This window comes from Balaenoptera borealis, assembly GCF_965194805.1.
Source record: "Balaenoptera borealis genome assembly, chromosome: 3".
NCBI classification, from domain to species: Eukaryota; Metazoa; Chordata; class Mammalia; order Artiodactyla; family Balaenopteridae; genus Balaenoptera; species Balaenoptera borealis.
The window spans coordinates 135,016,210-135,041,208 of NC_138866.1; the positions used below are offsets into that span (position 1 = coordinate 135,016,210).

Consider the following 24,999-nt stretch of genomic DNA (forward strand, 5'->3'; position numbering starts at 1 on the left):
GCCTCAGTGACCTGTGAAACATTATCAAATGATCTAATGTGTGTAACTGGAGTTCTTGAAAGAAAAAAAAAAATGTGGGGCTGAAAAATATATAAAGAAATAATAACAGGTAACAGGAAACTTCCCAATTTGGGAATCAAGAAAAGCCCTTGCAGGATAAATATAAAAAATCCTACATCATGGTACATCATAGACAAACTGCTAACACCAAAGATAAAGAGAAAAATTTTAATATAGCCATAGAAGAAGACATATATGGGGTAACAATGATACAAATTACAACTGACTTCTCATCAGAAACAATGGGATCAGAAGACAATGGAAAGCTGTCTTTAAAAGTGCTAAAAAAAATTGTCAACCCAGACTCCTATATCCTGAGAAAATATGCTTCAAAGTCAAAGGTGAAATAGACATTTTTGCATTAAGAGAAACTGACATAGTTCAGTAGAACTATGACAGTAGAACTGCACTACAAGAAATATTAAAGAAAGTATCAATACTTTAGGCTGAAGAGAAATGATACCAAATAAAAAAGAGATCTACAAGAAAGAATGAAGAGCACGGGAAATGATAAATATATGGGTAAATACAAAGAATATCTTTTTAAAAAATTATTGTGATTTCCTTTAAAGATAACTGACCATTGCAAAATAAACATTATATTGTAGGGTTCATAACATATATAGATATAAAATACATGATACAATAACACAAACGAAGGAGGGTAAATGGAAGTATACTATTGGAAGGTTCTTTTTTTTAAATATTTATTTATTTATTCATTTATTTTTGGCTGCTTCAGGTCTTAGTTGCGGCACATGGGCTCCTCATTGCAGCACAAAGACTTCTAGTTGTGGCATGCTGGCTCCAGAGCATGTGGGCTCTACAGTTGCAGCACGTGGGCTCTCTAGTTGTGGCATGCAGGCTCCGTAGCCCTACGGCATGTGGGATCTTAGTTCCCCGACCAGGGATCAAACCCGCATCCCCCACACTGGAAAGTGGATTCTTAACCATTGGACGACTAGGGAAGGCCCTGGAAGGTTCTTAAAATTTATATTAAGTGGTACAGTATCCTAAGTAAGCTGTAATAAGTTAAGGGTGCATATTGTAAACTGTAAAGAAAAACCAGTAGAGGAAATAAAATGGAACACTAAAACATACTCAAGTAATCCAAAAGAAGACAGAAAGTAGGTAGAGAAAGAAAGGTAGAGAGGAACAAAAACCAAATTGTGGTAGCCTGTGAGGGAGGAGAACTTAATGCCAATAGGAAAATAAAAAGTCAAAAGAGTTGTCACTTACACCCTAACCATGAGAAGAAGTTGGATAAGCTACATAATTATAGTTTCTAAAATTTTTCAGAGACTGAGGACACCCAGAAACCAAAATCAACTCCAAAAAGTGATAAGCCCATTTTAAAACAGAAGAGATTTCCAGTTGCTATCACCCTTGACTGTAATGGGAAGACAAGGAATCTGCCACAGACAAGCACTAAAAAGAAACCAGTCTAACTTTGAAGGGCTATGTGTGGACTGGCATACCAGCATAGAATCCAGAGCAGCCCCAGACACAGAGAGAGGCTGTATGAACTACCTGGCCCCCCTTCACACTAACTCTTTTCCACTAGTTTTCACCAAAAATGGGGGCAAGGGAAGAGAGCTGAGATCATCTCCCCAAAGTCCTCTAGGCCTTGAGCTAAGGAAGACTTGAGGAATGGAAGATAACAGGAAAGCCAAGAGAAACTTTGCAGAGGCAAGACCCACCTTCAGAGTACAGGGCAGCCATACACAGGTCAACGATGGGGCAGCAGGGCTAAAAGAGCTCTCAAGGCACAGAAAGCAAGGGGCAGAACTAGAGAGCAAAGAGAATTCTTCAGCAACCTAAATCCGGCCACTGGTCTGTAAAGCAGGGAGATACCGCCTACAATTCAAAAAGAAGATTTGGAATAGTCCACGAATACATTAGAAGGTGCTCAATACCATTAGTCAAGAGGGAAAGACAAATTCAATTAAACACAAATTAAAACAATGTAATGTAACTTCACATCCATTACTACAGCTAAAATAAACAAACAAAGCCAAAAACAGACAACACCAAATACTAGCAAACATGCAGAGTAACTAGAACTCTCATATATTTCTGTGAGAAGTGTAAAATGGTATAACTATTTTTAAAACTGCTGGGCAATTTCTTATAAAGTTAAGCATATACCTATATTATGAATCACATTTCTACTAATAGGTATTTACCCAAGAGAAATAAAAACATATATCCATAAAAAGTCTTATACAAGAATGTTTGGGGCTTCCCTGGTGGCGCAGTGGTTGAGAATCTGCCTGCCAATGCAGGGGACACGGGTTCGAGCCCTGGTCTGGGAAGATCCCACATGCCGCAGAGCAGCTGGGCCCGTGAGCCACAATTACTGAGCCTGCGCGTCTGGAGCCTGTGCTCCCCAACAGGAGAGGCCGCGATAGTGAGAGGCCCGCGCACCGCGATGAAGAGTGGCTCCCGCTTGCCGCAACTGGAGAAAGCCCTCACACAGAAACGAAGACCCAACACAGCCATAAATAAATAAATAAATAAATAAAAATTAAAAAAAAAAAAGCAAAAAAAAAAAGGCCTCTCCCGACGACCCCACAAAAAAAAAAAAAAAAAAAAAGAATGTTTATATTAGTTTTATTGATAATAGCCCAAAGCTAGAAAAAACTGACATGTCCATTAAGAGGAAAGTAAATTATAAATTGTATGTTTATACAATGGAATTCTACTCTGCAATAAAACAGGATGAACTACAGACACATGCAACAGCATGGATGCATCTCGAAACCATTATTTTGAGTGAAAGAAGTCAAACAGAGAACATACTATATGTTCCCATTTATATTATTTTCAACAACAGACAAAATTAATCTATGGTAAGAGAAATCAGAATAGGGTTTGCCTATAGCAAAAAGATTGACTGGAAGTGGCATAAGAGAACATTCTGGGTTAATGGAAATGTTCTGTATCTCAAATAAGATGTTGGTTACATGGGTATACACATTTATCAAAACTCACAATTGTACACTTGAGCATTTCACTGTATGTAAATTTTACCCCAATTAAAAAATAAACAACTTTAAGAGAGGACAAAAATATGAAGAACAAAAGTTAAAAGAAAAATAATACAAGAGAGGAGAAAGCCATGATAATTGTTAAAGTTAGGTATTGGGTATATGGGGGCTTACTATTCTATTCTGTCTACTTTTGATTGTGCTTAAAATTTACCACAATAAAAAGTTTTTTTAAAAGGCAACTGAATAATAGTGTATTGTGTATTTGAAGTTTGCTAAGAGAGTAGATCTCAAGTGTTCTCACCACACACTCACACAAAAGGTAACTTTGGGAGGTGACAAATATGTTAATTAGTTCGATTGTAGTAATCATTTCACAATATATACATATGTCAAAACATCACACTGTATACTTTAAATATGTACAATTTTTACTTGTGAAAAATGAACAAAAATTAAAAATAAATTTTTAAATATCACAGTAAAAAAAGCCAAAATATTCATTTAACCTTTTCCATATGGTATTTAAAATATAAACCCACAACACTCATTGCCAAATAATATACAAAGTTATTGAAAAAAAGGGAGGAGGGACTGGATCTGCTCATAAAAATAGTGCTTCAGGTTCCAAAGTTCTTACACCATAGACTATGATTTCAATAACATTAGCCAGAAGATTTTTTTGTGGGGGAGGTAATTTGGAACCAAGTTAAACCCAAACTATTAAATTAGTCTTATCTTTCAGGTTGGGGTCTATGGACCAAGTCTGGAAGATTTTGAAAGCAGATATACCAAGCACCTCTCTTCATCCATGGTGCATGATGTCTGTGAGAACTTGTCAGAGCTCCACACATATCACCTAGGTGGACCACTTCAGTGTTTTCTGGCCATTGCTCCACTACCAGTATCCATATCGCTGTGGCTGAGGACTTTTCTGAAACTGCAGAAGGCTGCTGCTCTGTCCATGTGTGTACATGTGCAGCATGCCAGAAGTAACAGAGAATTAACACCCACCCTCCCACCCAATCAGCTCTCAACCATAATTTTTGGAAGTTGATGTTGAAGTACTGTAGCTCTTTCAGCACTTTAGTGGGATGATTCTGAGGGATATGTTTCACACAGAATTAAGCTCTAGTTGCCCACTGTGGTGGCTGGTGTAGGAGTTCAGAGTATGCCACCCCAAAATATGCCATCCTGGTGTACTGATTATTTTAAGTTAAAGGCACTGAAAAACAGCAGATGCAAGAAGAGCACTCTAAGCTTCCTTCTTCTTCCTGAAAGCAGGAGATAAAATTCCCATGCAAAAGGTGTAACCCCCATACCAGGAGGAAGGAAGACATTCTTATGACCAGAGACAGGGAGGTGAGGCCAAACGACAAACAAACCTTGTTAAACCAAACCTTATCTTCCTAGTCACTTTTCTACAAATAACTGCCCTTGCTCAAACTCCTTTGTCTTGTCACATTTTCACAATTTACTACTCATTGTCCAACCTAGTATATATGTGTTTGGTTCTAACTACACTTCTTTGGGTCTTCATTTTTCTTATGAAGGCTCCTGTGTACATGTAAAAATTACTAAATAAAATCTGTATACTTTTCTCCTGTTAATCTGTCTTATGTCAGTTTCTCAGGCCCAGCTACGGGGCCAAAGAGGGCAGTACACTTTCCCTATACCGACTTACCAACATACTCTTTATAGCCTGTCTTCACATTTCTATACCCATCATCACCCCACGCCAATGATCTCTGTACCTCCTCCAAAATTACTTGAGTTCAGGTAAATAAATAAATAAATAAATAAATAAATAAATAAATAAAAATAGAAAGGGTACAAAGCATACTACAAAAAGGAAAAAACAGATGACAGAATGAACCACTTCACAGACATACTACTGATCATGCTGTTGCTAACCCTGGACTTCCTACTATTAATAAGAGCTTTTGCAATTTCAAAGCATAACAGTTAAGTAAATAGGAGAGTTCAATATACAATTAATCCTATACCCCAGACAGGCTGTTTTACGTCTTTGGGGCAGCTATGTTACATGGAGCTCTTTTGTTAACAATCCACAGAAGCCAGCTAGAGTTAGCTTAAGCGCAAAGTCTATGGGCCTTAGGAACAGAATCAGTGATTGGGAAATTAAAGAAAACTTAGGAAGTCTCTGCCTCCATCTTCTTTCTAGTTATCTACTTCATCTTTCTCTCCTTGTTTCCCAGTCCACATGGCTACTACCAGACCTCACAAGATTACACAGTATTGTATAGAAGCCCAGAGAGAAAGAGAGCCTGATTTTCTTTCTCAGCCTCCGCTGTTCTCTCTTGTTCTCTTTCCTTCTCCCACACCACCTCTTTCAAAATGCCCAGGGAGAGAAATGGTCCTGCTTGGGTCAGGTACCTACACCAGGACCAATCAACTGTGGAGAGAAAGCAATGTCACAAGGTAGAAAAATGGCAGTACTCTGCAATCCAATAGAATGGGGGAAAGGGACATTCCCAAAGAATGGGTATTGGCAAACAACCCAAGAGAATCAACTATATGAGTCATGGATCTGTTTGAGAAACTGATAAAAACATTGGACCTTCTTCACAGCAATATGTACACACTCACAAACACCAAACTGTCCATACAATTTGAGGGCATTCATGAAGCCCCTGTAATCCATTCTCAGATCCTAATTTTAAAACTCTCTATTATCCATTTAGATATTTTAAATGCTTAAAATTTTTTAAATACTGCTCTTAAATTTTCAAATTTTAAATACTGAATGTGAAATTACATTCAACGGTTTTTCAACCACAAAAAAATACACATAATAAAATATTAAGTCTTTCACAGGAATATAACACGTAAGAAGTCTATACTAATAACATGGACTAGGTAGAAGAGGCTAACAATCAGATATCAATTGGAGTCTACCGTCATCAAATGGACACTATATGGAGGTCCCTCACATTTTTTACTGCAGTTAAAATAACTTTTCCATAGTATGTCCCCAAAGACGGTCAAACACCTGGGGGATGTGTACCTAGCCCCTCTCCCATTCAAATCATAACACTTGAAATTACCTCATAAAGAGATACATAAAGTGATTCAAAAAATTAGTAAGATCTAGTGCATTGCTACTTATGATGGCCTAGAAAAAAAGTCTATACATAGTTTAATCAAAAGTTTCTACTCAAAATACACAGTTATTACTGTATGCAATTTTCTCAAAACAAGCAAAACCAAACATAAACAACAGAAATAAGCTAGGGAAATAAAATCAGAAGTAAATGCCTCAAATCTATTATGAAACAGGTGAGATATAAATTTAAAATCATATTAAAGTAGTCAGGAAACCTATACCCTCCACTGGTTACTAGGAAGCAGTCAATGACATTAGTAGTATATCCTTAACCTCTGAGAGTATATAATGGAAGGAAATGGCCACATTTTACCACAAAATGTTCTTACATTACAGGAAAAGACAGAAAAATAGAAAACAAAGAACAATGTTTTAACAGAGAGTTGTGTTACTCAGACGTTCTTTAAATGTATAGAAAAAGGGGCTTATGAATACAGTACTATACCTATGCATTTTGATTCTACAACATAACTTGTATAAACTTCATATATGAAAATACTATGAAAATCTAAAATATTCAGTATTATATCCATGTGTTTTGACTCTATAATGTATCTTGTGTAAGTTTCATATATGAAAATACCCTGAAAATCTAAAGTATTATCTTTGCTGATATATTTTCTAGACAGTCTCTGAAAGAGAATCTAATTTCCTAAGTATGTGAATACATAAACTTGATGAAAGCTAGAATGATGAAACACCACTGAGTCTGATTACATACAATAAAATTTAAAGATCATATTCCCACACCATACTGAAAATTTTTGTATTAAGTAGAGTTGGAAAAAGGAAGACTCTCATTATATGTGGTTAAAAAATATTTTTTTAAGCAGAGTCAACTGCTATACTAATTATCATTTTTGTATACAATATTGAACCTATATATGAAAGTCAGCACATAAAGTCTAAAAATTAATCAGCTACTGTGTTTCATTTAGAAATTTCTGTACTTGAAAAACTTTGGAGAAAGTATTTTTTAAATTATAAATTCATTCATGGATTTAACATGAATAGTTTTTAACAGTTTCACATGTCCCTGAAGTTCTATGACAGGTAGTAATTTGTAATTTTGGTTGAGTCACACATTTCACTCGGATACACTAAAAGACTAGTCGGTATTCCTGAGTTACTGGGTAGAAATAATCCCAGCCAATGTGAATGACATCTGTATTTTTTTTGCTCATTTTTGAATGCAGAGTAACTCTTATGTAATACCTGAAGCACAAGTTTTTTTTTAAATCATACTTCACTTTTTAAAAAAATATGCGACATGACACAGGACAGAGGAATCTGCAAATGTGTGGGTTCACAAAGGAAGGTCTCTGAATACCCCTTGTAAGAAAGTCAAAGGGTTTAATGGTAGCTCAGGAGAATGCAGGATTTTGGTACTATCAATAGGTACATCATAACCTAATAGGATGAACAGAAGGCAGAACTGACAATTAATTCTAGGACTCAAACTTAAATTCTGCTACTAAATTCTAGTATGATTTCACATTAACTCCAAGTTAATGTACATCATTTACCTCACTAGAGAATGAGAGAAAACACTGTATGTATCTGCTTTTTGGACACTAAAATGCAAAGTTCATATAAATTCTCCTATGTGAAATTCAGAACTGAAGTAGCTTTTGGTACAAATATTTCACCAGGACAGTGATTTGAAGAAGCATTGATTCCAATGCACAACTGTAGTAATTGTAGCTGAAAAACATAAATGCCACCTTCTCATGTTTGCATCAAGGAAAAGACTCTGAGTCATATTTCATCCACATTCCTTAGTGTCATCCTCAAACAAGTAGACAATCAAATACTTACAAATATATCCAAAGCCCACTGCCTAGACACAAAGTAAGAAATATTAATAAAAATAGACTTGTAATATACAAGAAGCTCGTGTGCTACAGACTATGATTACCTGGAGGTAGGAATTGCAGTTGGTTATTAGCTAATCGAAGATGACGTAAAGCTCTCAGACGACCAATTTCTGGGCAAACAATTTCTAAGGCATTGTCACTAAGATCCAAACACTGTAGTTTTACAAGGGACCCAATGGCTTCGAAGAGAAAAGAAGGGTAAAAGCAAGATTAATTTGACCCAAGTGTTTTAAGACCAAACTTTAATACAAGTACTCCAAGTTTAAATATTTTAATACTTAATATCCCTGTCTCCACGGCTGACATAATAGTAAAAACATATATCAAACTAAAATTTTTTAAAATTTTTATTGGAGTATAGTATCAAACTAAATTTTATGAAGTGATAACACTTCTACCTTAAAAAGAGCACGAATAAAAATGTTAAAACAATGTAAAAATTACTTGAATAAATAATTCATGAAATGATATATAAAGTCTTTTTTATCTAACCAAAATGCTTAACTGGATTTATTAAACTTAAAAGTTATCATTTTATTATTTACCCAATGACAGTTTATCTGATAATAAATTTTTACCTAACCATTATAACCATTTTAGACTTCTTAAATTTAATTAAATCGTAACAGTTAACTGGATTACTAATTAGAGGAAAAAAAGCTTTGAAACTAATAAAGATGCTCTATAATTAAAATTCCCTAATTTTCCAACCAAAATTGGTTTAAAGAGACAATCTGTTCTATTATAAACTATAACAGCACTATACTATCTGTTCTACTATTTAAACTATAGCACCTCCTAACTAAAAACTGGAAGTGCACTTACCTTCCGGAACCACAACTATGTTATTTGAGTGAAGATACCTAGAGGAAAAGAAGGGAAAAAACAGCTGTTATCATTCAGTACTTCTGTTAGATAATCACTCTGTAAAATGCTCACTTAGAGATTTATCAAATATAAAGGGACCAGATTTTCTTTCATACCCTACTCTAAATGTGTAACACAAAATATATGGTCATCACAGATAATTAATAATACTTTGAGAATAATATTGTATGCTAGAATTGCAAATATTAAAACTATTTGCTAATTTAGTTGCTATCTTAAAATTAAAACATACACAGTATTTTTTTCAACCTCATAAAACAAATTACTAGTTTCTCTAGTTCATTTTAAATTATTCAGGTTTTCAAAAAAACATCTATTGTGTAAAGAAAAGTCAACATCTATTGTGTAAAAGAAAATGCAACTTTTAGTTTTTAAAGGATAACTTCACAAAATAATCAAAGATATTTCAAGCCAGTATGGAGAACCAAAAATGAAGCAATTAAATACTCATCATTTACGATATCTGTAGAAATATTCAACTGTCAAGGTACAGAATATATTTCACAGCAAGAGGAATTTTGTAAATAAGAAATCAAATTCTTTTCTTAGAAAAAAAAAAAAGTCTACCCGGCTGACAAGTCCAGGCAAGTCTAAGTAAATAACATTCCCCACTGAAATATCTTTAGCACTCTCTGGTGGAGACTTCATGCAATGGTCGGCAGCCAACTATTCAGAGCAAAACAACAGTGACCAATGAAAATCACATAATAATAATTTTAAAAATAAATTTAGATCATTGATTTTGAGACCAGAGAACTAGATTTTGATAAACTATTTTCAAACCTGTTGTCTTATTTATTATACCTCATAATCACTCTTCATATAGTATATTTTAAATAGAATTTAAAATTTTTCTTCTATATATTTTAGCCTAGTATCAAATGTTAAAATGTCAATGACACAGAATAAGAAAGATACAAAATTAATAAATTTAAGAAGATTTTTATATGCTGGATTAAATCAATTTTGTGTAGGTATTAACTTGCTGGGCCTAACACAATTTAAACAATTACACCATTCTATGATTCATTTTATTCCTTGTTTTGTATATACAGAATGATTCCATATTTTACTTTTTTTTAAATGTTTCCATATTTTAAAATCAATATTCTTTAAACATTACTTTTAGGAAGAAATATCTAACTACTTTAACAGATTACTCTAAAAATTCTTTATGCTGAAAGACTGTATATAAGTAAGTGTACACACACATTTGCATGTATTACACAAAAGGCAGAGTGCCTAGACACCAAAATAAAGACATAACTGATTTTTCAGTAATCCACAAAATTTTTGCCTCAACTCCAATTCTACCTACAAAAAAGGACCTTAAAATGTCCAAGTCAAAATATGAACTAAAGTACTATTATCATTAAAATCAGAAAGTATATTTTAACATATTAAATTTATCTACATTATAATGAAAAGCAGTAAATGTTAGTTTAGAATGTTCTCAATCCTGACTACACATTAGAATCACCAGTGGTCTTCAAAATATAGATGTCCAAGGGCATCTCAACTCAAGTTGTTCTGATGTGCAGCCGATGAAAAATCATCACTGGTAGAGTAGATCAGAGTAGGTTCTGGAGCCAGACTGCCTGTACCTTAATAGCTATGTACCAGGGGAAAATTACTGTCTTTTTCACTTTCTTAATCTACAGAAGTGGAGGATAATAGCACCAACAACATAGGGATGCTGTGAGGATTAAATGAATTAATAAATGTAAAGCCCTTAGAACGGAGTTCCATGAATGCCACTGTTATAATTATTATTGTTATAAGTCATTTGTAATCAAAGGCTTAGCAATTTTAAGTCACTTCTCTCTACTTAATTTTTGTAATTTCGAAGTAGTTAAAATGTTGGTGTTTTGACGTAACTGGTTTTCATCATGTTATTCTTCTACTCAAATAATGCAGGAACACTCATTCACTGCTGGTGGGAATGCATGACTGTACAGCCACTGTAGAAAATGGTTTGGTAGTTTTTTAATAAAATTAAATATAGATATTTACTTAATAGTAATATGGCAATGTCAGTTTCTTAGTCTTGACAAATGTTCAATGAAATTGTAAGATGTAAGGAGACGTAAATTGTAAGGAGAAACCTGGGCATACTGGAACTCTGTACTTACTATCTTTACAACTTTTCTGTAAATAAAAATTGCTCCAAAATTTAAAAAAAATTTTTTTATTAAAGGAACAGGACTTATACTTCCAGCCATGATGAAATAATAAGGACCAGATTTACCTAATTGCTATAAGCAACAAGAAAACCAGATGGAATATATGAAACAATTATTTTCAAATACTGACAAGAAGCAACTAGTACTATGTTCCCTGACAGAGAAGAAACAAGTGAGGTGAGCCACACAATGTCCACAGATTTATGCCTGGAGGCAAATTGTGTACTGTGGTACAAAAATGGGATCCCAAACAAAGAATGGAAGTCTCACTGAGTTATGAAGAAACATATCAGAGTTCAGGGAACCTGAGGCAGCTGGAAGTTGTGGGTACAGTTCTGGAGGAGAGGGCACTACTGAAAAAAAAACTTCAAGGGACCCTTTGACTCTTAGCTGAATTCTAAAATGCACTCCAGTCAAAAAGTAACTGAAAACCTATCAGCTGAACAGTCCACAGAGCTCATACAGGGCTAGAAAGCATTCAAGCTCTGAGCAGTAAGTGTACCAAATCCTTGTTGATCACTTGGTGCATTTAAATGAGATTCTAGAAAGGTCCTGTGTGGGTAATAGGGCTAAACTATCCCTTTAGTAGAAGTACTCTAGACCTGTCCTAACAAGCATAAAGACAGGCCATGAAAGGATCAAACTAAATTGCAAATAACTGCAGGCCAGAACAAAGCACCACAAAAAGGAAGACAACAAAGTGTAGACACAATAAAGTATTCATAAGGCCCAGCATCTAATCAAAAAGTGCTAAGAATTAGGAAAATGTGACCAATAACCAGGATAAAAAACAGTTAATACAAACCGAACCAGTATGACACAAATGATGGAATTAGCAAATAAGAACTTTAAAACAAAACAACTATAATAACTATATTCGGGTATTCAAAGAAAAATATAAACATTGTGAGAGAAATGTTAACATATAAAGAAGACCCAAATAGAGCTTCTAGAGATCAAATATACAACAAACTAAGTGAAAATGTCACTAGGTTGGATTAACAGCTTATTAGATACTGAAGAAGAAAATACTACCAACCCTGAAGACAGAGAAATATAATTTGTCCTAACTGAAGTACATTTAAAAAAAAAAAAAAAAAAAGAACAGAACTGAACAGTGTGTCAGTGATTATGGGACCATATTAAACTAACAAACATGTAAGAGTCCCAGAAGCAGGGACCAGAGATAGGGGTATAGAAATAAATATCTAAAGAAATATGTTTAAAAAATCCAAATTTGATGCAAACTATAAAGACACAAACCCAAGAAGCTCAATGAATGTCAAGGATAAAGAAAAAGAAAACCACAACAAGGTACATCAAAATCAAATCCCTGAAAACCAATAGAAGAATCAGAAATTCTTCAAAGTAGCCCAAGGAAAAAAGACACATTACATACTGAGGAAGAAATATAGGAATGTCAGCAGATGTCTCTTCAGAAAGTATGCAAGCCAGAAGACAATGAACACCATGAAAATGTTGAAAGGAAAGAAAAAAAGTAACTGGCAACCAAGAACTCTAATTCCAGAAGGCAAAATATACACATTTCAGAACTATGAAGATGAATGTAAAGCAAAAAACTATACAACTTTTAGAGAAAAAAAGCAGGAGAAAAATCTTCAGGGCCTAGGACTAGACAAAGTTCTTAAATTTCTTAAAAACATGATACATAAAAGCAAAAATTGATAAAGTAGACCTCATCAAAATGTAAAATTTCTGCTCTACAAAAGAACATGAAAATAGAAGTTATACAGTGGGAGAAAATATTTGTAAACAACCTATACAACCAAGGACTGTTTTCTAGAATATGTAAAGAACTCTTAAAGCTCTTACAACTAAAGAAAAATATCCAAATAGAAAATGAGCAATAGACATGAACAGACATTTCACTGAAGAAAAGATAAAGATCACAAGTACTTGAAAAGATGTTAAATTAATGTTATTAGCCATTAGAGAAATACAAATTAAAACCATAATTAGACAAAACCACACATCTATCTGAATGACAAAAATTAAAAATAATGACCACAAAATAATGCCGGTGAGATGTGGAGAAACTGGAATAATCACACATTGCCAAGGGAGAATGTAAAATGGTACAGCCAACCTGGGAAATTATATGGTAGTTTTTAATGAAACTCCAAATTCAGATCAAAAGTGGCAGAGTAAGGGCCTCCAAAAATTCTTTTTTTGTAAAATCAACAATAATATTGGCAAAAATTATCAGAAGCTACACGTACAGAATTCTGGAAATTAACCAAAGACTTGCAGTAATACAGGGAGGGTTTATGTAAGAAAAATGGCAAAAATCTCAGTAAGAAGACTAAGCTGTGAACTTTGGGGTATTTTTACTTGCCCCAGTCCTATACCCTACTCTCCACCTCTGCAGAAGCCTGGAAAATCACTTTGCTTTTCACTTCAATTGCAGTAGCCTGGCTAGTACCTAAAGGGGCAGAACCAAGTTGGAGTTCATTTCCAGAGAACTGTCATTTGACTGTCTCATGGATCTCTGAAAGACCCCATTTGCAAGGCTGTTTTTAACTTGATCTGACTAGAAGCTTGCCCAGTACAAAAACCCTTTCCCCAGTTGAGATAAATTACAGGCAATTGTTTAACTTCGCTGGTGCCTGAGGCACTAGATAACAGCTGGAGCAAACAATAGACAACCAAAAACCGTAAATGAAAAAGTTGGGGAAGGAGACTTCCGGAGGAACTCTGAAAAACTCTGGCATATTTCTAGAAATCTAGAAGGTCACATGCATGCCCAGAGCTGCACATATGCTCAGGAAAGACCTGAGAAGACCCTAAGCTCTCACCTCTGCTGGACTTGAAGCTCTACATAAGAAGTGAAGTCTAAGGCAAAGTTGTCAATTGCCTAGGTGAGAGGGGAAAGCATGCCACAATACATATACAGAGACCCTCAGCAAGGACTGGGAGACTTAGCGGATTCAGGTAGGTAAGGAAATCTCTGCTTAATCATTAGCTGACCACTAAGGTAACTGAGCACAAGAACAACACAAAGATGTCTCGTCTCATCACTTCTATTCAACATTCTATGTTCTAGCCAGGGCAACTAAGCAAGAAAAAGAAATAAAAGGCATACAGATCAGAAAAGAAGAAATACAGCTCTTTACTGGTAGATGACTTGATCTTATATATAGAAAATCCCAAGGAATTCAACAACAAAAAATAGCTAATAAATGAGTTTGGCAAGGTTGGAGGATATAATCAATATATAAAAATCAATTGTATTTTTATATACTAGGCACTGAACAATTCTAAAGTGAAATTAAGAATATAGTTCTATGTAAAATAGCATCAGAAAGAATAAATCTAACAGAAGAAATTCAGTATTTTTACACTGAAAAGTGCTCAATGTTCAAATTTTAAAACTGTTGAAGGAAACTGAATACCTAAATAAACAGAAAGATATCCCACATTCAAGGATTAGAAGACATAATACTGTTAAGATGGCAATAATCCACGAACTGATCTAAAGATTCAGTGTAGTCGTTATCAACAATCACATTTGGCTTTTTTTTTTTTTGCATGAATTGACAAGTAGATCTTAAAATTCACATGGAAATGCATGGGATTTAGAATAGCTAAAACAATTTTGAAAAATAAGGATAATGTTGGAGGATCCATACTTCTCAATTTCAAAACTTACTACAAAGCTAGAGTAATCAAGTCTGCATGGTACTGGAAAAAAGATAAGACATACAGATCAATGGAACAGAAGTGAAAATCCAGAAACATGCCCATGTGTCTATGGTCAACTGATTTTTAACAAACATGCCAAGACAATTCAATGGGGAAAGAGTAGGCTTCTCAATAAATGGTGGTGAGATAACTGGATAGCCCATGCAAAAACAGAACACAGACTTCTACATCACATCATATGCAAAAATTAACTCACAATGGATCAAAGACCTAAATGTAAGAGCTAAAATTATACAACTCAAATAAGAAAAGAGGGGTAAATCTTCATGACATTGTATTAGAAAGTTTCTCAGACATGATAACAAAACACAAGCAACCAAATAAAAATTTATCAAGAAAGTGAAAGATAAACCACAGAATAGGAGAAAATATTTGCAAATCATATATATCAGGGGTCCCCAATCCCCGGGCCACAGACCGGTACTAGTCCGTGCCCTATTAGGAACCAGGCCGCACAGCAGGAGGTAAGCGGCAGGCGAGCAAGAGAAGCTTCATCTGCCGCTCCCCACTGCTCCCCATCGCTTGCATTACCACCTGAACCACCTGCCCCCACCCCGTCCGTGGAAAAATTGTCTTCCCCAAAACCAGTCCTTGGTGCCAAAAAGGTTGGGGACTGCTGATATATATGGTAAGGGTCTAGTATTCCAAATACATAAAACACTCTTAGATAATAATTTTTAAACAGACAACAGATTTGAATAGATTTCCCCAAAGAAAATATACAAATGGTCAATAAGCACAGGAAAAGACATCATTAGTCATTAGAAAAATACAAATGAAAACTAAAAGATACCAGTTCACACCTATTAGGGAGTTACAAGGAAATGGGGGAGGGGAATGACTATTGATGGGTTTCTTTTGGGGTGATGAAAATGTTCTGGATTAGACAGTGATAATGGCTGCTCAACCTTGTTTATATACCAAAACCACTGAACCATACACTTTAAAAGTGTATGATTAAAATTTTATGGTATGTAAGTTATATCTCAATTTAAAAAATGAAACATGCAATTTCCATGTGACTCAGCAATTACATTCTTAAGCATTTATCTCAAAGAAATGAAAACTTATTCACACACAAAAAACCATGTATATGAATGTTCATAGCAGCTAAAAATTCGTAATAGCTAAAAACTGGAAACAACCAATATGTCCTTCAATAAGTGAGTGGATGAACAAACTCCATTACATCCATACTGTGAAATATAACCCAACAACATAAAGGAACTATTGGTACATGCAACAACTTAAATAGATCTCAAGGAAATTATGCTGAATGAAAAAAAAGTCAGTCCTGAAAGGTTATATACTATATGATTTATATAACATAACAAATTAAAATGACAAAATCATAGAGATGGAGAACAGAGTAGTAGTTGCCAGGGTTTGGGGGACAGGGGGAATGTGATTATAAAAGGGTAGAAAAATGATGAAAACTGAATAGTATCAGTGGATTGTAGCAATGTCAATTTCCTGGTGGTGATCTTATACTGTAGTTATACAAGACATGAACACTGGCAGAACCTAAAAGAGTACACAAGGATGTTTACGTATTATTTCTTATGATTACGTGTGACTACCATTATCTCAAAGTAAAAAGTTTAATTTTTTAAAAAGGAGAAATAAAGACTTTTTTCAGGCAAACCAAATCTGAGAGAATATAGGAATTAATATAAAAGACATTTTTTTCTCATTTTTAAATTTCTTTAATTAACAATTTAAATTCAAAATTATAATAGTGTATTTTGCCAGTTATCAATTTTGTCTCTCAGCTCCAAATCTACCTGCTATGCCATATTGGAGCTGGACCCTGTCAAAATTTCTCCTTTGCCAACTGATCTAATGTTAGGCCTAATGTTATCAAAAGAGGGTACTGGAGTGACTCTGCAAGATGAGAGTAGCAGGAAGGCATTTCCCTTCTGTGTCCAGTCCCCTTTCAATTTTGTATTCAGCACAGAGCCAAGGCCCAGTAGCCCTCTTGGACAACCTTAAACCACATTCTCAAAGTGACCATGAAGTCACTTTTGTGGCATCTCAGGCTATTATCCTCAGGCCACACTCTCCCCATCCAACCATGCACTTCTATAAAGAACTTCAGTTGGCCTCAAGCAACTGTCTTCCCACCCTGTGGCCACCTCTGCATTAGCTCTGCCACACTCTCAGGCAATTGCCTCCTCCCCACCAGTCAGACTGCTTCTAATAGATCAGCTCTACATTACCAATACCGTCCTGCAACAGTGAGCTGATATTACAGATCTGCTCTGGCCTAACCAGATGGCAAGGTTCTTCACCACCAGAGCACTGTATGTTTTGTGGCAGCCACATCTTCTTTGAAGAAGTCTAATCTCAGCCTAGGTTTGGGGCTCTCCTAAGTCTTTAGTTCCTTCATTGTCTACTTTCTCTTGGTCCAGATCTACTTTTTTGTACTTACTAATTAATTATGAATACCATGGAGTCCTCTTTTACCTCTTTTAGTAGTTAGTAACATTTTACTAGTTAACAATTCTTTATATTAATTTTCCCTGCTTAAATTAGGGGTATGGTTTCTATCTCCTAACTGGACCCTGACTGATATATACATGGTTTATACATACATAGATCTCTCTCACAACACTCACACACATGTAAAACACAGGACAGTAGCACAAAGGATAGGAGCGATGAACTGAAAGTATTGATCTGAGGTTCTTATATTAAATGTGAAGTAGTATATTATGTGAAGGTAGATTATAATAAGTTAAAGAAACATAATATAAACCTTTCAACATTGAAATGGAGTTAATAAATCAATAATGGTAGTAAAATTTAATCCTAAATAACACAAAAATAATTTAAAAGAAGAAAAGTAAAGAGGGAAAAAATAACAAAGAACAACTGGGACAAATAGAAGACAAATTGTTAAGTTGGTGAACTTAAATTCAATCATATCAGTAATCATATTAAACATAAACAGTCTAAACACTCCAGTTAAATGAGCCAGATTGTTAGACTGATCAAAATCAAAGAACCAACTAATGTTGACTTCAAGAAACCCACTTGAGTTATAAAGGCAGAAACAGATTAAAATAAAAGAATGCAAGTTCTAATTCCAGTACAGCAGAATAAACTCCTATTGGACCAATCCTCTGGCAACTAAAACACTGAACAACACACACAGACAAAATGGACCTAAGGCACTGCAAGAGTAAACAAAAAAACCAATTCTGAAGGAGAGTCAAAACTTATAAGAAAGAGTGGCACTGGGTGAGTCTGGGTTTCATTTAAAAAAAAAAAAAAAAGCATTTAGTCTAAGGAAGGATACAGTTACCACAAAAAAATGGCTAAAATTCCAACAGAAAACTGCAGTCTTGCTAGCCTAAAGGAGGACAGAGTTCAGGGCAACCATGGCCCCTGACAAATAAAGGGAGAATACTAGAAAAAAAAAAAAAGCCAGGGAGGGGAAACCCCAAATCCTATGTATAAACTTTGCCTAAATCAGTGGCTGACTGCAAAACCATTTACGTGTGGAAGAAACTACAACTAAAGATAAAAGAACCAGACTGAGATTTCAGCTGCCTTCCAAGAGGCTGTTTACTGCTTGAGTCAAACCAGGTAAATTAATCACTGAAATATTGGGCTGGCCGGAAAGTTCGTTCGGGTTTTTCCATACGATATTATGGAAAAACCCAAACGAACTTTCCGGCCAGCCCAATAAAATCATCAACACTCTTTGATGAAATATAACAGATTCCAGTCTCCAAAACATACGTCCTCATTTGTCAGAATATAATCTAAAATTACTCAATATATGAAAACCCAGAAAAATGTCAACAACAACAATGGATAGCAACCTCAAGAAAAGACAGCAACCTCAGGAGACAGTCAAATACTTTTAAAGGGCTCAAAGAAATAAAAACCATCAAGTTAGAATTCAACAGCCATTGTATAGATAATTCAGTGTGGAGTCTTATGGTGCAATCTTCTTCACCTTCATCTTTGTTTCACCTTTTTGCCTGAAGCCCCCAAGAATTTTTCCTTTAGCCTTAAGGTCTGAAAAAACCTTTGAAAAAATTTCACACCCATTACTAACAAAAAAATCTTGAGAAAATAGGAATTAATAGTGTGGTAAGTAGCGCCTAGAATGGTCCCCAATGATCTCTGCTACCTGGCATTCAGGACCTTGTGTAATAGCCTCCCCTTGAGTGTTCATTAGATCTAGTGGCTTCCTTCTAAAGGACAGATATAATAACAGTGACAGGATGCCACTTCCACGATTAGGTCAGAAAGAGACTATGGCTCCTGTCTTGCATACCCTCTCTTGCTCTTCTGCTTGCTCACTCTGATGGAAATCAGCTGCCATGTTGTGAGCGACATAACAGAGGCTAAGCAGCAAGGAACTAAAGGAGTTCTCTGGCCAACAGCCAGCTAGGAACTGAGGCCCTCAGTCCAACGAACTGCAAGAAATTGGTTGAATCCTGCCAACAACCACATGAGTGAACACAGAAGAGGATCTTTCTTCAGTTGAGCTTTCAGGTAAGTCAGCAGCCCTGGGCAACAATCTTGATTAGAGACTTGAAAGAGACACTGAAGCAAAGGCACCCAGCTAAGCCAAGCCCAGATTCTGGACCTTCGGAAAATATCAGAGAATAAGTGTTTATTCTTTTAAGCACCCCTACATTTTAAGCAACTACATTTTGGTTAATCTGTTAAGCAGCAATAGATTACTAACACAGATGGATATTTACTGAACACAAAAGAATTGTGTTAACTGTAAAGCCAGCATCTTTCTTAGTGGGGAAAACCTGGAGGTATTCCCACTAAGGTCAGAAAGATGACAAGGATGCCCACTACCTCAAGTACCATTTCACACTGCTCTGGAGAGGGACTAGCCAATGCAATCAGAATAGAGAAAATAATTAAAGATTTGGAAAAGAAGAAATAACACTGTCTGTATTTTCAGACATGAGAGTATACCTGGAAAACTCTGGAGAATCAATGATAAAACTAACTCAAACAATAAAAGATTTCAGGAAGGAGCAAGATATAAAGTTAACATGCAAAAACCCATAGTGCTCCTATATACAAAAAATAGCCTGTTAGAAGATATAACAGATAAGAAAAATCATTTACACAGCAAAAAAATTAAATATTTAGGAACAAACTATTAGAAATGTTCAAAATCTATATGAAGAAAAATATAAAGCACCTATTAAGGACAAAAAAGTAGACCTAAAAAAATGTTAAGTCATCCTTGTTCTTGGAAATACACACTGAAGTATTTAAGGGTAAAGAACCACGATGTATGTAACTTTTCAAAAGCTTCAGAAAAAAAATAAATACACATATAATATGTATAAAGAGAATGAAAGCAAAAACTTGATAAAGCAAATGGGGTAGAACATCACCAAAGATGTTTAAACTGAACCTAATCCAGAGGAAACAATCAGACAAATCCAGACATCTACTTCAAAAAGATATTTTGGGGGGAAAATTGGGATAATTTAAATACGAACTATATATTGGATGATATTATTGAATTAATATTACTTTTCTTAGGCCTAAAAACAATACAATTATGTGCAAAAATGTCTTTATTCTTAGGAGATACATACTAATGTATTTAGGGGTAAAGTATCATAATGTGTGTGAGAGAGGGAGAAAAGGAAGGTGGAGGGAGAGAGCAAGAGTAAAGAGAGGGTAGGAAAGGCAAAGGGAGAAAGGAAATGTGGCAAAATGTTAACTGGTTAAATTTAGGTGAAGACTGAACAACAGTCTTAGGTGATCCTTGAACAACACGGGTCTGAACTACACAAGTCCATTTATACTCTGATTTTTTTTTCAACAAGTACCTACTACAGTACTACACCATCTGAGGTTGGGTGAGTCCACAGATGTGGAACTGTGGATATGGAGGGCCGACTATAAAGTTATACTTGGATTTTCAACTATGAGGGAGTGGCACCTCTAACCCCCATGATGTTCAAGGATCAATTGTATGGATGCTCATTGTGCTATGCTTTCAACTTTTTTGCTGGTTTGAAATTTTTTTAAATAAAAGGATGGATAAAAAAGAAAACGACAGAGACTCATGGCTTATAGATGAAGGTGTAAAGCTAGCTTTCCCTACTTTACCTCCTGAAAATCATGCCAAATAATAAAAGGAACAAGAAAAGGTGATGCAAATTCCTCCTTCAACGGAATTAAACAGGTAGAAAGAAAGGGAAATACAAGATGTTGAAATTTCTTATCTTCCTTAGTGAATAGATACTTGAAGTTGATGTACTAAAAAACACAGGTGTAAACATTATTTAGTATTATGGAGGTAAATCATCAACAGAACTAAAACAAATGTAGGATGTAAGGAAGGGGGCTTCTACTCTATATTTTAAATCTTTTATACCATCAGACTGTTTATATCAGTATCACATGTAGTAGTAGTAACAATAATAATAATAAATATTCCCAATAACATGGACTACCCAGAAGGATTCTGTGACAAAGATGCTGCACCCAGAAAAAATGTATCTTTCAACACCTTCACTACCCTGAACTGAGATATTTAAAACACAAATTTAAATGGTAAAATACTTTAAAATACTGTTGGGTTTAGCAGAACCACAGGTCTACCTACATGAGCACCATGATCATGATACCAAAAAATAATAAATTAATACATTAAAATTGTATTTCCTATTATTTCAAATAACTTAAAATTATGTTCATTCTTGTCTTTTAAAAAAATTTGAATAAGCAGACTCACAGTTCCACAAGGTTTGGAAGCTTCTGAGCAAGGTTTTCTGGCTGAAAATTAAAAACTCAGAATTAAATTTTATTTTTGAAAAATGTATAAACATTTCTAAATAGCTTAAACACAAAGTACTACCTTTTGAAGGGCTGTAAATTTTCAGAAAATGTGAAAATAATAAATCAGCAGGTCTGGGTTTATGCTTACATAGACCATACTACAATTTAAATTTATACATTTGAACAGAAACCAGATCTCATACTCCACAATCATGGAAGAAATGAAAATGTTTTTAACAGACACAGACAGAGGGAATAACACTATGTGACGTCGGAGCCAGAGATTGGAGTGATGCAGCTGCAAAGTCAAGGAACACCGCTGGCAACCTCCAGAAGCTCGGAGAAAGGAACAGATTCTTCCTCAGAGCCAGAAGAAACCAACCCAGCCAACACCTTGATTTTGAACTTCTGCCCTCCAGAACTGTGAGACAATCAATTTCTGTTATTTTAAGTCACCTAGCCTGTGTAATTTGTTATAGCAGCCCTAAGAAAATAACACCTACCCCCCGCCAAACCAAAATCCCAAACTGCTCCTCAGGAGGAAGAAACTGAAATCCCAGGGGGCCGACATCAAGACCTAACTAAACTCAGGATAAAAAGAGTAAGCTGGAGCTCAGGTGGTCTAAGGGAGTGTCACATCTGGCCCAAGTTCTAAGTTCGGAGTAGGAGTGTGATGTGGCAGGGATAGGAAACTGGCCATTGGGAGGAGAGGAAGGGAGATGGGTCTAGGTCTCTTACACAGAGTCATAGCCCTGGAAGGACTGGCTATTCCATGAGAAGAATCCTAGAAAAATTCCACTCGTAGACTGAAAGCAGACTTCTCTCTGCTGGAGGTCCTGGGTAGAAGGAAAAGCCTCCTATAAGTAACTGAAAGTCAGCCTGCATCTCTCACACATGCACATGCACACAGATACACATAAACACAAAGACAGGAGTTGTTAAAACTAAAGGAGCACACTGAGTCAGGAGTAATTTTTTTTTATTCTACATTAAAACATACTGTAGAGTTAAGCTAAATATCAGTAACAAAGAATCAGGAATGGCTTTTTAAAAGAAATTATGTCTAACCTGAGGCTTGAAGGACAAATATAAATTATCAGAGGTTGCCATGGAGCGGGGAGGAGGAAAGTTCTGGTTAGCTTTGTAGGCACATGAAGCAACATATGAAAAGACAAAAAGAGAGAGAGGTATGTTTGGGAAATCAAAAATATAATTTTTTCTGCTGTAGCTCCCCAACAGTACTCATGACAAAATCTTATATTTTCAAACAGCTGTTATAAAAACAATTGTGTCAACAGAAAAACAAAAGTTTGGGGGATTATAAAGTTTTAGATTTGTAACAAATAATTTTTCTGACAGAAACTTATAAACAGCGATTATCATTAGGAAAAGGACCAGTGTTGCTATTCGCCACCTACTTTTTTATCATCTGAATCTTTAACAATGAGCATGTATGTCTTTTAAATTAAAAAAATTAAAATTAAATTTTTAAATGTAGTATTTAAATTGCTACATAATTGAGTAACCAATCATATGATACACAATTTAGGTTCTAAACACTCAATAAGAGAAATGCCATTAGTTTGGTATTTCTGGGCCATAGGGTATGAAGGTATATGATTTTGCAGAGAGTATCAAGGAACAGATCACTAAGGGCTTATATTTTATATTGAGGAAAAACTATTTTTAAAAATCTTGAACACAATGGAAATCTACTAGTTTATTTTAATCAAGGAAATAAAACTATTAATTTAATATAGGTATACTGATGTATTTAAATACTTAGCAACAGTATCCCAAGCTACTTACATATATAATATCCTCGCCCTTTTACAATAACCAAATAGCACTGAATATGAATACTGTTATGAAGTCAGTGAAACATTTATTGAGTTCCCACTTTTGATAAAACCACATTTTGTTTTCAAATGCTGAATGCTGTGATTCCCTTTACCCCATGTTTTGACATCAATATCTGCAATGAGGTCCTTCATGAATGGTCTTTCCTTGAAAGTTGCTCTTGGATCTGTCCAAGTCCCCAAAATGTTTCTTCTAGTACTGGTATCTCATACCAGTACCAGTACTATCTCGTAGTAAGAGGAATATACACTTCCACTTATGGGCATACTTACAAAGCATCCCAGGCAAACTAAAGCACTCTGTGGGTGGTGGAGGGGAGGTAAGAGGCTTAATAGTTGTTCCTCTAAAAAAGAAAGGCTTGTCCAGAAAAGAAGTGGTATTAGACCCTCATCTAGTTTGATCTGCTACAATATCAGTATCATATCTGGTTAACTAAAGCACCCATGGTCATTCTTTCCAGATGCCTACTTGTCTCCCATTTTTCCATGACAGTATCACCATTTTTCCATGACAAACTAGTTACTTCTTTGAGCTATTTAGCTACACACACAATTAAGCACTGAATAATGTTCCTGCTGCCATTAGTGCATCACTATGTCTTTATTAGCAAGTACCCTGTGTTTTAATCTAAAAATAAGCACACCAACCTTGAGAAAATTGCAGTTCATTAGAATACTGGGTTTTAAAAAACCCCAAAAGCCTGGTAAATAATCAGCCTGCTGCAAAGGCTGTGGCTGACACCTACTGGTGTTCTCTAATACACTCTCTGCTTTCTAGTGGCACATTTTAGAAATGTAACTGAATAATATAAGAGAAATATTATACATTTTAAGTTTTCTATTTCCATAGTTTATGAAAAGTGGGTAAGAGACTGGACAACTATATAGTTAACATCAACATTTTTGTTACTCTGCAGGTAACTAAGCTCTAATGCTGGATTACAGATGCCACACAAACTAGTTTATCTTGATCTATAGGATTTAGTCTATTAAGTTTTAAAATGTTTTTAAATTTTAAAATCCTGATAGACAAAAGTAATAACCTTAAAGTGCCTTGCAAAACTGTTATTACTAATATTTCCTTCTTTTTCACAATTTTGACATACAAAAGTTTTACTAAACAACTTGTACCCAAATTCCTTGAGTATGAGTACTTCCTACTAAACTACTTAAAAATTGTTTTATAAATTAAGCCAAAATTCTCTTCATTAAATCTCATACTATCACTTAACTGAACAATTTTTTCTTTACAAATAATGTGAACTTCAGCAAGCACAGTTAGTATAAAATTTACCTCAAAATTTGAATCAATGATGCTTTACCATGTCCTTTTACGGAAAACTTTCAACCCCCTTAAATGGGAATGTTTTAAAATTGTGTATCTTGGAACAAATATGTCAAATATGTTGCAAACACATGTTCAGTCCTGTTCTCTTGTAGTGACTGTGCACTACTTACTTTCTTTTCTTCTCCTTCTGGGCAGCTGGTAGGATTACACTTCTCTCTTCA

The 24,999-nt window shown here is 35.0% G+C and overlaps 1 protein-coding gene across 7 annotated transcripts in view; it reads right to left on the reverse strand.

The window, feature by feature from the left end:
• The window catches only part of LRRC28 (leucine rich repeat containing 28), a 172,785-nt gene that overhangs the window by 131,176 nt on the left and 16,610 nt on the right, over positions 1–24,999 (reverse strand). For all 7 annotated transcript variants that reach the window (XM_082387098.1, XM_082387099.1, XM_082387101.1 and 4 more), the window contains 3 exons: positions 21,588–21,628; positions 8,880–8,917; positions 8,096–8,233 (listed from right to left, as the gene is read on the reverse strand). In XM_082387098.1, coding sequence (XP_082243224.1) covers positions 8,096–8,233; positions 8,880–8,917; positions 21,588–21,628 — 217 coding nt within the window. The remainder of the gene's footprint in view (positions 1–8,095; positions 8,234–8,879; positions 8,918–21,587; positions 21,629–24,999) is intronic.